Source organism: Acomys minous (assembly GCF_964271855.1).
Source record: "Acomys minous genome assembly, chromosome: 7".
In the NCBI taxonomy this organism is placed as follows: Eukaryota; Metazoa; Chordata; class Mammalia; order Rodentia; family Muridae; genus Acomys; species Acomys minous.
This window is the reverse complement of record NC_140488.1, coordinates 12,269,364-12,283,419: the sequence shown is the minus strand read 5'-3', so window position 1 is coordinate 12,283,419 and position 14,056 is coordinate 12,269,364. Positions and strand designations below refer to the sequence as shown.

The 14,056-nt window shown below is 41.9% G+C and overlaps 1 protein-coding gene and 1 pseudogene across 2 annotated transcripts; both read left to right on the top strand.

Moving 5' to 3' along the window:
• The first annotated feature begins 225 nt into the window (after nucleotides 1-225).
• On the top strand, nucleotides 226-816 carry LOC311601514 (uncharacterized protein). The gene is made up of 2 exons (XM_084789008.1): nucleotides 226-370; nucleotides 543-816. Exons 1-2 carry the CDS (start codon nucleotides 284-286, stop codon nucleotides 714-716), a joined length of 261 nt encoding a protein of 86 aa, XP_084645134.1. The 5' UTR covers nucleotides 226-283; the 3' UTR covers nucleotides 717-816.
• Nucleotides 817-2,547: 1,731 nt separating this feature from the next.
• Nucleotides 2,548-12,343, top strand: LOC311602077 (small ribosomal subunit protein uS13-like; annotated as a pseudogene). Its single transcript has 3 exons — nucleotides 2,548-2,559; nucleotides 10,386-10,902; nucleotides 12,329-12,343. The product of its transcript is annotated as a small ribosomal subunit protein uS13-like (transcript).
• The last annotated feature ends 1,713 nt before the right edge of the window (nucleotides 12,344-14,056 follow it).

Below are 14,056 nucleotides of genomic sequence, written 5' to 3'. Positions count from 1 at the left end.
TCATTAACCACTAGAGCATCTTGTCTTCCTCCAACCCCCTCAAGTCCACCACACCCAGGAATGTGTCAGTGATGACCTTCTATGATGTATAAACCAGCAGAGAGCACCATTGGCTGCAGACCTGGGTGACCAAACAAACCTTAAGGGTGTGGCTTCTCATTACCCTAGAGTGAGTACATAAAGGACAGGCAAGAGGCCTCCTGTTCATTACTGTGAGGGGTAGCGTTGGACACAGAAGTCTGTACAGTCGGGTAAGCTAGAATAGCTAAATATCGCCAAAAAGATGGAAAAAGAGCCTACACAAAGCAACACCGTGGACAAGAATGAGACTCAAGAGACTGCTCAGCGTCAGAACAGACGTAATGAAAAGGTCAGATGATCCTAAATTCTTCCCCTTTTCAACATAGATCCTTGCCCCAAAGGTTTCTAATTACAAAACCCTCCTTGAACCTCCACTCACTCTTACAGAGCTTTCCTTGCTAGCTAGCCTACATCTTATTCCAAAACTAACATTCTCCTGCTTCTCCTTGTTTCTTGAGCAGAGGGAGAAGATAATTAGGAGAGTGAAGGAAGTGCTCACTCAGAGCCCCAACAAGGACAAGAACCGAACTGTGATCGTTATTTGCCACCGAGGCAAAAAGAAGAGAGACCCTAATCAGCTGGAGAAAAAGGAAGAGGTTCCGGACCACTCTAGCAGTCCAAATAACACCCAGTGAATGGCAGCAAACACAGACCTCAGATGTCCTGCAGCATCTCCAGCAGGCTACAGAGCCCTATAAGGAACAGTTGAGGTCTGATCAATAAAGGACAAGATATAGCAGGAAAAATACCTTGTAAGACAATCCCTTCATGGTTATTAAGGAAAAGAGCTAAGGAAGAAGGGAAGAAGGAAGAGGAAGAGGGGGAAGGGTAGAAGAGCAGGATAGGTATGGAGATGAAGTCACAATGGAGGCTGGGGGAGGAGAGGCTTACAAAGGGGAGTGAACTACACTAAGTGAAGAGGAGGAGACTGGAGGTAAGTAAGGAGAATGGAAGGGGAGGAAGATGAGAGGAAAGAATTAGATGGAGGGAGAAGAGGAGGGATATGGTGATGGGATGTGAAATGAAGGAAAGGGGAATGGAGATAGAAGAGTGAGCTGAGGGGAAGGAAGGCATAAAGGAGGAGTTAGAGGGGTAGGGGAGAAAGGACAGAGGACAGAAGAGGGAGAGAGTTGGGAGGGCATTAAAGAGTTGAGAAAATGAGGAGAGTTAACAATGGAGAGAGGGGAAAGGAACATGGGGGGGTAGGAAAGGGGGAGAACAAGAGAATGGGTAGAGGAGGAGAATAATGGGAAGGGAAGGGAAGAGAAGGGAAGGGAAAGAAAGGGATGGAGAGGAGGTGGAGATAGGACAGATGGAAAAGGGAGAGAAGTGGGTGTGGAAAGAGGAATAAAAAGGGAGGCAGAAATGGGCAATGGACAGAGAGCACAGACCACAAGAGAAGGATGGCAAAGATGAGGAGTAGAGAAAACAAGAGGGAGGACAGAAGAGAGAGGTGAGAGTAGGGTGAGTGAAGGGAGGATGAGGAGGTCTAATCAGGAGGAGTGGGGGAGAGGAGGAAGGAAGCAACGGATAAAGAAGAAAAGGTGGGGGAGGCAGTTGTAATGGAGAGGGAAAAGGAGGGACTAGTAGGAAAATAAGGTGTGGGGATACAGGGAACTGGAGGGGTAGAGGAAGAGAGGGAGCCAAAGGAGGAGGGATGGGAGGGGAAGAGCAAGAGAGAAATAAATGTGAGATCACAATGGAGGGAGGGGAAATGGTGGGTGGGGAAGGAGTGTGAACTAGAGCAAGGGAAGAGGAAATCAGACATAAGTGACAGGATGGGAAAGAGAAGGGGTGGGAAAATAACTAGAGGAGGAGGAAATGTGATGGTGATGGCAATGAAAAAGACATTATAGAAGGGAAATTTAGAGAGAAGGGGAAAAGGTGGAAGACATAGAGAAGGGGATAGAGAGTAAAATGGGAGGGAGAAGGGAAAGGGAGGATGAGGAAAATGAGAGGGGAAGAGTAGAAAAATGGTGGGATTATGATGGATCTAGGAGGAAGAAGTGTGGAAGAGAGAGAAAAGTGATGGTAGGGAAGCAGAAAGACTAGAGGATGAGTAGAGATGGAAAGCGATGTAGGAGGTGAGGAAAAAAGGAGGTGGGGACATAATTGGATGAAGGGTAGAGGAAGAGATGCAGATGGAGAGGGGAATGAAAGGGAAAATAATGGAGGGGAATGGAGAAAGAGGGAAAGACGGGTCTGGGAGAGAAAGAGGGGAAGAAGAAGGGTAGAACAGGGGTTGTGGATGGCAGCAGAGCCACATGACAGATGATGGGGAGTTGGGAAAAGGAGTGTGCAGGGAGGGCATATGAGAGGAAAGAAGGGAGAAAAGATAGTGTATGTTGCAAGGAAAAGAGTAAAAGCTTGTAGAGGGGAAGGAAGGGGAGTGGGATCCAGGTACTTGAGGATAGGGATATAGCTGGGAAAGAAAAATGGAAGGGGAGTTAAAAACAGGAGAACGGAATGAATGTGGAGGTAAAGTGTAGGAGGGAGGGGGCTGGACAGGAAGTAGGGATGAATTCATACAGAAAGATTAAGGGGAATGGAAAGAAAGGTGAGGGGGAGTAAAAGAGGGAAAGAATGGGAGATGTGAGGGAGTGGGATGAGAGAAAAGGATGGAGTGGGGAGGGCATGAAATAGATGGAAGACAAGACAGACGGGAAGAGAGAGATAATGGTAAAGGAAATGGGTGAGGAGGTCAGAGGAGGTAAGAGGACAGAGGTAAGGGGATGAAATGGAATAGAAAAAGGAAGAAGGGGAAAGGAGATTTGAGGATGAAAAAATGAAGGGGGAAGAGGAATGGCCTAAGAAAGGGGAAGGAATGGAGGAAAGAGAGAAAGGCCAAGGAAATGTATGGGAACTGCAGGGGAGTATAGAAAAAGGAAAGAAAGGAAAAGAGGGACGAAGGGGATATGTAAAGTGTGGGGGAGGTAAAGTTAGATGAAAGGAAGCAGAAAGGAAATGAGAGATAGAGGACAGTAATGAATAGGGGATGAGAGAAAAGGTGGGCTTGGAGGAGAGAGGGAAAACTGAAGACATAGAGAAGTGTAAAGAAAGATGGAGAGGGGAAGAAGGAAGGAGGGCAGAGACAGAGGGAGAGGGAGAGAGGAGGAGTGGAGTGGTGGAATGAATGGAATGAGAGGGAATGAGGAGGGAAAGGAACAGGGAAAGGAACAGAGAGAAAAAGGAGGGAGGAGATAGGGAAATAGAGGTGGGGGACAGAGGAGGGAGTGTGGAGGAGAGGAGAAAGAGGATACCAACGGAACAAGGGAAGGGAGAAAATGAAAGGAGTAAAGGAGATGAGTCATGAAGGAGAGTGGGAACGAAATTGAAGGGTAGGAGAAAGGGCGTCAGAGGAAGAAGAGACAAGCAGTGTGATGCAGGAAGGACAGGAAGGGAAGGCATCCTAGTTTGCTCTATTTTTTGTGATAAAACCTGAACAAGTTCAACTTGGGGAGAAAAGAGTCTATTTCCCTTGCAAGGCCTGAGCCCAGTCCATCATGAAGGGAAGCCAACGCAGGAGGAACTCAAGATTGGAACTGAAGGCATCAATGGAAGCAGAGACCACTGAGGAATTCTGCTTGGTGACTTGCTCATCTTGATGTCTTGTACAACCCAGGACCACCTGCTCAAGGCTGCCACTGCTTCCAGTGGGATGAACGCTTTCTTTCAATTGAGGTCCCTCTTCCTAAAGGACTCTTCCTTGTGTCAAATTGACATAAAACAAGCAGCACAAGAGAGAAGGGAAAGGGAACTGGGACAATGGGAACCAAGGAGGTGGCATGAGGGAGAGGAGGCAGAGAAGAGAGTAGAATGGATGGAGGAGAGGCAATGGAGGGGCATGGGACAGGTAGTGGGATAAAGAAGAGAATAGGGAGAAGAAGGGAGAGGTAAGTACATGGGGAACTCAAAAGAGGGAAAGGAGGGGAAGGAAGCAAAGGTTGTAGGACAGAGGGAAGAAATAGAGGACAGGTGAAGGTGGAAGTAGGGGGGAGTGAAGAGAATAAAGGCAGTGGGGTGGGGGAAGGGAAGAAAAGAAGGATAAGACTGGGGAGAGAAGAGGATGGAGTACAAAAAAGAGGAAGCAAGGTAAAGTAGAGAGGAGCTGGTGGAATGGACAGAGAAGAAGGCAGGGGAGACTGAAGAAGGGAAGGGAAGATGAATGCCTGGGAAAGGTGTTAGAGGAAATAGAGGAGGAAGAGAGGAGTGGAGGGGAGAGGCAGTGGGAAGGGAAGAGACAGTAGGGGACAGGGAAGGAGAAGGGAAAAAGAAGTACATTTCTGAGAATTAAGGAGTACAAGTGCCTACAGGATTGAACAATGAACCCAGAGTTTGACAATTTAGGCAAGAATGGTCAATTAAAACTAGAAGAACTGTATGATGACATGCCACAGCATTTTACCTTATGAGAGGGGGCAATGAGTGAAATGTAGGTGTGTATGAGAGAGGGGGGAGAGGGTTCACACAAAGGGGAAAATGAGAGGGAATCTGTGATGTATGTGGGATATTTGTTACATATTTACAAAAATAGATAACAAATTCATCTTTGTCATAGTTGTGTGCTGTAACCCAGCAAATGGTATGAGGGTATGAAAGCTTTCAGAAGAACCAAAAAGTTTATCTTTGTCTAGTTGGGGTTTCTAGTGCGATGTAAAATGCAACTCTTTTAAAGGAAAACATTTAATTGGGCCTGGATCACTGTTCATAGGTTTAGTCCACTATTATGATGGCAAGAAGCACAGCAACATGCAGGCAGACAAGGTGCTAGTGAAGTAGAGAGAGTTCTACATCTGCACCCACAGCTATCAGAAGACAGTGACACCGGGATTGACTGAAACCTCAAATCCCATACCCATACACTTCCTCCAGCAAGGCCACACCCACTTCGACAAGGCCATACCCCCTAATAGTGTCACTCCCTACGAGCCTTGTGGGGCCATTTTCATTCAAACCACCACAACCTATTTCTAGTCGTGTGTTATGAAGAAACCTGACTTGGAATTGTGTCCTATTAAGAAAAATGAAGTGGAAATGGTGCGCCCTCCAGAGTGGATAATGAAGCAGACACAGTCTACTGAGAACCCGGGTAGAGGAAGAATATCCTGTGGGTGGAGGAAGAACTAAGTAAGATTAAAAGCCACTTGCTTAAGGCTAGGATCTCCTTAACATAAGGAATTCCCAGGTGCTTGCTGAATGAGTTCTTATCAGGAAAGGGCTGGGCCTGCTATCTTTCCTGAGGGCTTTGTAAGGCTCCTTACAAGATCTGGTTTTCCCCAGATCAGGCAAAGAGAGAACCTTCCTGAGAATGGGAGTCCACCGTTTAGAACAAGCTCAGAGGAGATCTGAAAATGTCAGATTTCAACCTTACCAGCAGGACTCCACAAAGACAGCCATCAGCACTCCCACTCCTGCCTTTGAGTGCTGTACTCTTGTTCATCTACAGACACTGCTCTTCTTTACTGCCTAGTCTCAGCACACAGTATTCCACTGTCTCACCCTTGACAGGCTAGTATTTAGTGGGGGCCAGCTTTATTCTCCTGTGCAATGTTGTCGTTTTAAGAATGAGTTGTAATCTGAATAAATAAATAAAAGAAAAAAAGAAAGATTAATAGTGTTGTACAGAGTATAGTCATTAAGACTTGGCTTTCCCTCTGTTCAGCATAAGTCCTAACATTGATTTAAATAGGTGGTTTTATGATATCACTGTTGAAGGATACCACTTGGACTCTTCCAGGTTAGCTTTTATAAAAAAATCTGCTATAATTATTCATATATAATACATTGTCTTTTCATGACTCCTTGGGAATAATCATACCAGATTTAAGTTTCTGGATACTAATGGTAGTTGTCATGTTAGGTTCTTTTACACAAATGTCATTTGAATTTTTTCACATTTAGAATAGTTCTTTTTAAAATTATTTCTTTGCTAGTACGTGGTGTGGGATATCTTTTTCAGGAATTTGCTCACTACTTGTATATTCAGGACATCATTTTAAATAATTTCACTATTGCATCTTAAAACAATGATACTGACATGAGTACCAAATTTGAAATGACTTTCCATAAAATACAATCTCAGTGCAGAGTGGTTTAAGTCAAATGGACTCTGATCCACAACAGTTTTGAAATCAATTAACCCATGAATAGTTTATGATAAAATTCCATGTTCTGCTCTTAAGGATAAAAACTTTTCATTAGGGATAGAATGGGTTCACATGAGCATATGAATGGAATACAGATTTTGAGTTAGTAGAAAATATAATGTGAGAAAAATGCAAACAATAACAAAAAATGACATTTTTCTTCTGTTCAAGCTGTTTTCATAGAACTGTTCACTTTTCATTTGGGAGGATTTGAAACACATTCAGTAGCAACTGGGGTGATAGTGAGACTTTCCGCACTCTCCTAGAGCAAATGGTAGAAGACAAATTGTTGAGAATGAGCTTGGTGGGGAAACAAATCCACCCTTAAATGAGATTGTTTGAGAGGGTAAGTTATGAAAGGAATGAGAGGAGTCAGAGAAGCACAAAAAGTGTGGCATAATGTGTAGCAGCAAGTATTAACCCTCATGTATGGAGAAGGAAGAGTGACTGGATTCTGGGAGACTACAGAGAAGTGTGCTGCTGCCAATGACTGAGGAAAGGCTATGACTGAGGGACCTGCAAAGGGGGACCTAAAGTATCCTGGCTCTGTTCTCCCAGACTGAATGCAGTGTAATCCAAAGTCAGAAAACTGGGCCCTTTAATATACCACACAGCTCATGTAAAAGCAGACTTGTGAGAATTCAGGACATAGGAAGATGGCAGATAGATGTGCTGAGTCTAGCTGGAGAAGACTGCAGCCATTGAACTCAGAACAGAGAGCTGATGGTGTATATGGTCTGTCAGCTCCCTGATATGGGGTCCTAGGAAGCCATGCTTGATTGAGACTTGGTGGGTAGCAATACCTCAATGAGGAGGAGGTCAGCAATAGGGAAAGCAGTGGCAAATTCAGGAAGTCCATCAGGCCATGGAGCTGAATGATTTCATCTAGAACACTTACAATTGTTCAACTGCAAGTTGAAGAGAGTTTGCTCTTTCCTGTGGGCATGAATGTCTCAATATACCTGTCCCTACAACAAAATTTCTAACACTTGAAAATATATTTCTCTTAGTGAAAAAATATGCTTTTTATATTTATTTTTTGTTTATAATTCAATTAATGTATAACACTTGCAAATATGTTTCTCCTAGTGGAAAAATGTGCTTTTTATGTTTAATTTTTTAAATAATTCTATTAATATATTTTCCCAAATTCCCTTTCTTACCTCTAGCCTCTCCCACATACAGTCTCCCTTGGTCTCTCTTAAATTCATGGCTTCTGTTTCTTTGTTGTTAGTCATGCTTTTAAGATGGATGAGAACCCACTATTGCCTTAAGCATTAGGCAGATGTTAAAGGTTGTTAAACCAATGTTAAAATCTGTCAGAAATCACTGTTGATGTTAATAGTAAGTTATGTAAATTTTTGTTGCAGGCACTCCTTTTGATGTCCATTTTCTGTAAATAACCAAAGACTGAAAATGGACTATCAAACTCTCATTAGCAGCTGCAGACCCTCCCTTGCTTCTGTGATTGCCTTGAGCAAAAATACTTCCTAAGGGCCTACTAGACTACCATGTGTCAGCACTAATCATCTAAAACACTTCATGAGACCATGTTTCCAAGGCCCCTAAATATGCATTCTTATCCAGCACTGTTTGATATTGTTTGTATCAAACTTTATGTTATCATAAACCTCATTGAACTCCAAATGAACCTGTAAGAATTTCCATCTTGGTTAGTGGGTTAGTGCATCCTCTGTTCAGTCAGAAGAGGAATTGTCATGATTATTGCTGAGAGGGAAAACTGTAATCCAGAACACAAGCATCCATGAGCATGTTGGTAGTAAAAGGCAAGATTATGGTTGGCATTAGTTGACAATATGTCAAAGGCCAGCTTTGACATAGTGTGTAAATCTGAAGTTGGATGTAGAGTCAGATAAAGAACCCAAAAGCTGATAGTTCCTTGTGTCTTGGGACCAGTACTGTTTGTAACTCTCAAGAGACTCAACTCTCTTTAAGGATTTAGAGGCCAGAGGTGATGGCTCCTGGTAGGAGCTGGCAAGAAAAAGAGGAAAAAATAATTACAAACACACACACACATACATACATACATAGATACATACATACATCACACACACACACACACACACACACACACACACACACACACACCACACATACACACACACACAGTTTCTTTTTTCTCTCTAGGCCTTCTGTCCTCTTGCCTCTTGTCTCCCCACTCTTGATCTCTATCCTCATATATTTCTGTGCCCCTTCTCCACCTGGTACCCTCCCTTCAATCACTACCTTTGTCTATTCTATTTGCTCTTCCGAGTGAGATTTAAGCATCCTCCCTTGGATCCTCCTTGTTACTTATCTTCTTTGGGTCTCTGCATTATAGTATGTTTTTCCTTTACTATATGGCTAAAATCCACCTATAAGTGAGTACATTCCATGTTTGTCTGTCTGAATCTGAGTTACCTTACTCAGGAAGAACTTTTCTAGTTCCATTTCTGTTCCAGCAAATTTCAAGATCTCCTTCTCTTTAATAGCTGAGCAGTATTCCATTGTGTAAATGTACCACAGTTTCTTTATCCATTCTTCAGTTGAGAGACATCTAGATTCTTTCCAGATTCTGGCTATTATGAATAAAGCTGCTAATAAACATAGTTGAGCAAATGTCCTTATAGTATGGTAGAACATCTTTTTTTTAAATTTATTCTTGTTACATCTCAATGGTTATCCCATCCCTTGTATCCTCCCATTCTTCCCTCCCTCCCATTTTCCCTTTACTCCCCTCCCATATGACTGTGACTGAGGGGGCACTCCTCCCCCTGTATATGCTCATGGGGTATCAAGTCTCTTCTTGGTAGCCTGCTATCCTTCCTCTGAGTGCCACCAGGCCTCCATCTCCAGGGGACATCGTCAAATATGAGGCACCAGAGTTCGTGGGAAAGTCATGCCCCACTCTCCACTCAACTGTGGAGAATGTCTTGTCCATTGGCTAGATCTGGGTAGGGGTTTAAAGTTTACAGCCTGTATTGTCCTTGGCTGGTGCCTATCATAATGTTCTACTTGTAGGTTTCTAGGACCCTCTGGATCCTTCTACTTTGCTATTCTCCCATGCTTCTCTCATCTAGAGTCCCAATAGGATGTCCTCCCTGGACATCTTTTGAGTAATAAATACGGATTTATGTGGGACTCTGCTGGATAAGCTTGTAGTCTGACTTATACAGATAGCAACTTTGCTCCTGGTGTATGAAGGTGGACTCCCTTTTCTCAGTGGGGGGGGGGGGTTCTTACTCTAACAGACATGGTAACCCCAGATTTTGTAAGGAGTGTCACACAGCCCTCAAGGAAGATTATAGGCCTGGCTTTTTCCTCATAAGGAATTTGTTCAACAAGCACAGGAAATTCCTGGAAATACCCCACTCTATGCTCAAGAGATCCTAGCCTCCAGTAAATGACCTTTCATCCTACCTAGAAGTCATTCTTTCTACCATACAATAATTACTGTTGTCCCCTTCTTGGGATAGTACCCTGTGTTACTGCATGTAAATATCATAGTATGTGGATTAAGCATGCAGGTACCTTTAGCCCTAGCAAATCAAATATATTCATCTTGAAACCTCTCTCCCACTGCCCATGGTTTATAAACAAAGGCTGGCTGTTGTATTTGTGTGCTTGCTCTTTTGCTGGCCATTCCTCCACCATGACTGTTTGAGATTCTATTTATTCTGGGAGGGAGGATGTGGACCACCACTGGATGTCCACTGGCCAAGCAGGAATGGTGGAGCTGCCTTTACAGCCATTGAGGCTGCTCTACTGTTGCTGCTCACTTACTTGGTGCTGACCCCAGTGAAGCATTGCCAGGGCTGCATCTCACTGGACCTGCCTACCAGCAGATTTCAAATATTTGCCTGCCTACTCTGCTGTGCTTAGCACAGCAGCTCAAACAAGGAGCTGTAACACCTTGGTATCATCACAGGCTTGTGGGATTCCCCAGTCTCCACTGCTGTCTGAGACCTGCAGTCTCATTCTGAAAGGGTTAAACAGTAACACTCCATGGAAAACTCATTCTCAACCTCCCTGGGTAAAGGGGGTGGCAGTGAGGTGGGGAGACCTGGCTTAGTGCCCCAGGCAAGGAGTTTCACCCTGAGTACTTTATTTTGGATATTTACTGGACATGTAGCTTGCTATTCCTGAATTTCATACAAGTCTTTAGTTATCCCTGAGAAGTTCCAGCACATTTTGCGAGTACTCAACACAAATATCTATGGGCAGCAGAAAACAGCCTTTGCCATCACTACTGTTAAGGGTATGGGGCAAAGATATGTTCATGTGGTGTTGAGGAAAGCAGACATTGACATTAACAATGTCTGGAGAACTCACGGAGGATGAGATGGAGTGTGTGATCACCATCATGCAGAATCCATGACAGTAGAAGATCCCAGATGAGTTCTTTAACAGACAGAAGAACGTGAAAGAGGGAAAGTACAGCCATGTTCTGGCCAATGGTATAGACAACAAGCTGCATGAGAACCTGGAGCGACTGAAGAAGCTTAGAGCCAATAGGGGTCTATGCTACTTTTGGGGCCTTCGTGTCTGTGGTCAGCACACCCAGACCACTGGCTGCTGGGGTGGTACTGTGGGTGTGTCCAAGAAGAAATGTGTCTCTGGGCCTTTGCTGTTAATAGTTTATATAAATGAAAAGAACATTATGATGCTATTTAAGGTATTTATTATAAGGTATTTAAGGTATTCATTTAAATATTAAGATATGAGTAAATGCTTGGATGTGGTGCTGCACAGCTTTCATTGTAGTACTCCGAAGCAGAGGTACTCAGGAGGCAAAAGCAGGCAGATCTCTGTGAGTTTGAGGCCATTCCATTCTACACAGTGAGTTCTAGAGAGCCACGGCTACACAAAAAGCAGCCCTGTCTAATGAAATCAAAAAAGGGCAAAAAGAACATTTCTGACTTTTTGCCATCACACTTCATGACCCCAAACAATAAAACCCACTCAGGATGTGGGACACAGGACACTCACTGCCAGATGCTGAATAACAGATCTATTTGCACTTCTTTACATGTGGACATCCAGTTAGACTAGTACCACTTGCTAAACATGCTTTCTTTTTTTCCATTGAAAGGCTTTGGGTCCTTTGTCAAAAATCAAGTATGCATAGATGAGTGTGTGTGTATTTATTTCTGGGTCATTGATTCAATTCCATTGATCAACATATCTATTTCTATTCCAGTATCATACAGTTTTTATTCCTATTGCTCTGTAGTATAGCTTGAAGTCAGAGATGGAGATATCTCCTGAAATTCTTTTATTGTATAGATTGTTGTAGGTATTCTGTTTTTTTTTCCATATGAAGTTGAGAATTGATATTCACTCTGTTCCTACAGATGGGTAAACAGGAGATAATCATTTGTCTCCCAGAAGGAATTCCTGCATTTCTCACTGAATGTTTCTCAGGGAATCAGCTGTATAGGATGTAGGCGGGTCAGATCTTTCAATCTGTGGAGATAGAGAGGGTCTGAGGTCTTCCTTCCAGACATACCTTGAGAGGAGAATGGCACACATGCTATAATATCTGATACTGCCTCCCAAATGTGACTCATGTGTACAGACTGGGTAGCAAGAGATAACAGAGAGGTGGGAGCAGGATTTTTCCACCTTGGGATTTCACAATAGTGTCTTGAAGCCCTCCTTGGAAAGTTACTGTGGACCTGGGGATTATGTAGTCAATACATCCAGCTTTGCATCACATAAAGAGGGGATTGGGTCCTTAGCAAGGGTTCCCTATGCCCCCCTGTTCTCCCAATGCTCATACATGGTAGTTACCTGCAGAAACAACATTGTCTTGGGAATCTGGTTAACATTTGCCACCAGAAGTTTCTCTTGTCACAGACCTTTGTAGAATCCTTGGTTAACTTGAAGGAACACCAGATGGAAGAAGGATTGTGTTGAAATTGTCCCAGTCTTCTTACATGTTCCTTAAAAAGGAGAGCATTACTTGGCCTGCGATTGGCCAATGGTCTCAACCAGCTGCAGCTTGCACTAGCATATATCCTCAGTCACTAGGACAATCACAATCAAAAATATATATACAGCTTATCATGTTTAAAATATCTCTTCCTAATCTGCTACAGGTGCTTTGCAAGTGACTGTTTTAAGGAACTCTTGTTGAAGGGGGTTTTCTATAAATCATGTTTTTCACCCACATCCTTGTTCTAAGAAATAATGACTCTGAGGCTTAAATATATTTACAAAAGCTTAGGCCAATATACCTAGACATGTTCCTTGATTTGTTCTTAATTAAATTTAATATCCCATTTATTCTAAGTTTTGCCACATAGCTCGTAACTTTTGCTCAGGTTTCATCTTCTGTCCTCCTCAGTGTCCCAGGGCAAATCTTGCACTTCATTTTATCCCAGCATGCACTATCTTTCCTTCCTATTTCCTGTGCAACCATAGGCCAATCTGCTATTTATTGATGGGTGAAGGGTCCACACAGTACATAAGTGATTATATCTAAAAATCTGGGAATGAGTTTCTGTTTTAGAGGAAGCAAGTAGTGTTTGTAGGGATCTCTCTAGTGAATAGTTCAAGGTAGCTAGGACAAGGCTTAAAGTTTATTCAGAGTCTAGAAATAAGTTATAAATAAGTGTGCTGCAAAGACATTCTAAATCTAAAAGCAATGTTTATAGAAATATTGAATAATCTTCATTTGATGCTTTCACAATGAAGGTTTACAAAGTTTCTTTAGTTTACTCAAACATCTCATTGATCACTGGCAATACAATGTATTTTTTTGGTGTCAAATACTATGTTGTTACTTACAATCCCCTTTAAAATAATATGAAACCTAAACATGTTGATCCATGTTAGCGTACTTCCCAATGAAATCCCTGAGTTCAATTTTCAGCATGAAGGATTAAAAAATAATAAATACACAAAACTGTATGAAGTAATCCTGAAAACTACATATTATTCATAAAATATTTTATCAAATAAGATCAAGTTAATGGAAATATATATATATATAATTGCTGTAGACATGGTCTGTAAGTAACATACCCTATGTGTTGTGTAATATTCAATATAGTTTAGGGTAAAATCAACTAATTATACTTTTTAATGGATTAAAGTCACAGATACTGATGTTTTTTTTCTGTTCTTGCAATAAGAATTATTTGCATTCATTACAATGATTTCTGTTTTTTTTCCTTCAGTGATAATCTTGAAAAGTAAACATTAGGTTAAAATACACCTGATAGCATCTTTATTGAAAATAAATCTTTAATACAATATGTTCTAATTATAGTTTCTTCTTCTTGAATTCTTTTCAGATTCTCTCCACTTTGCCATGCATCCAAATATATACCTTCTCTCTCTCTCTCTCTCTCTCTCTCTCTCTCTCTCTCTCTCTCTCTCTCTCTCTCATGAGGATACAGGCATATAAACATAAATAATATGAACAAATAAAAAATTAAATAATATACAATCACAAAAGCCACAATGGGACAAAACAAAGCATATCATCACACAAATAACAGAAGAAAAGAAAAAGTTTAAAAAACACAAACAGACAGAGAGATAATAACAGTAGCAAAACTATTGTCCTGCTTTAAGGGTAATAGCTTTCCCCCTGTAAATGAAATATGAACCTGGAATTTTAGTTCTTGCTCATGATTGTCTTTATAAAACTCAGTAGTGTGTAAATTCAGACAATTGTTATTACATTTGAATTAGATTAATCATGCATGTTTTCATGTTTTATAAATGCTCTGTAATACAAATTCATGAGGAACTATTCCTAAGAAAAATATTCTTAGACAATAATATTATATTATTACTATTTTAATACTGTTTCAACT

Excerpts from the sequence above, each read along its gene's own strand:
- LOC311601514 (XM_084789008.1), top strand. The coding sequence starts at position 284 with ATGGAAAAAGAGCCTACACAAAGCAACACCGTGGACAAGAATGAGACT. Across the intron at positions 371-542 it reads AGAACAGACGTAATGAAAAG|AGGGAGAAGATAATTAGGAG; the intron begins GTCAGATGATCC and ends TTTCTTGAGCAG.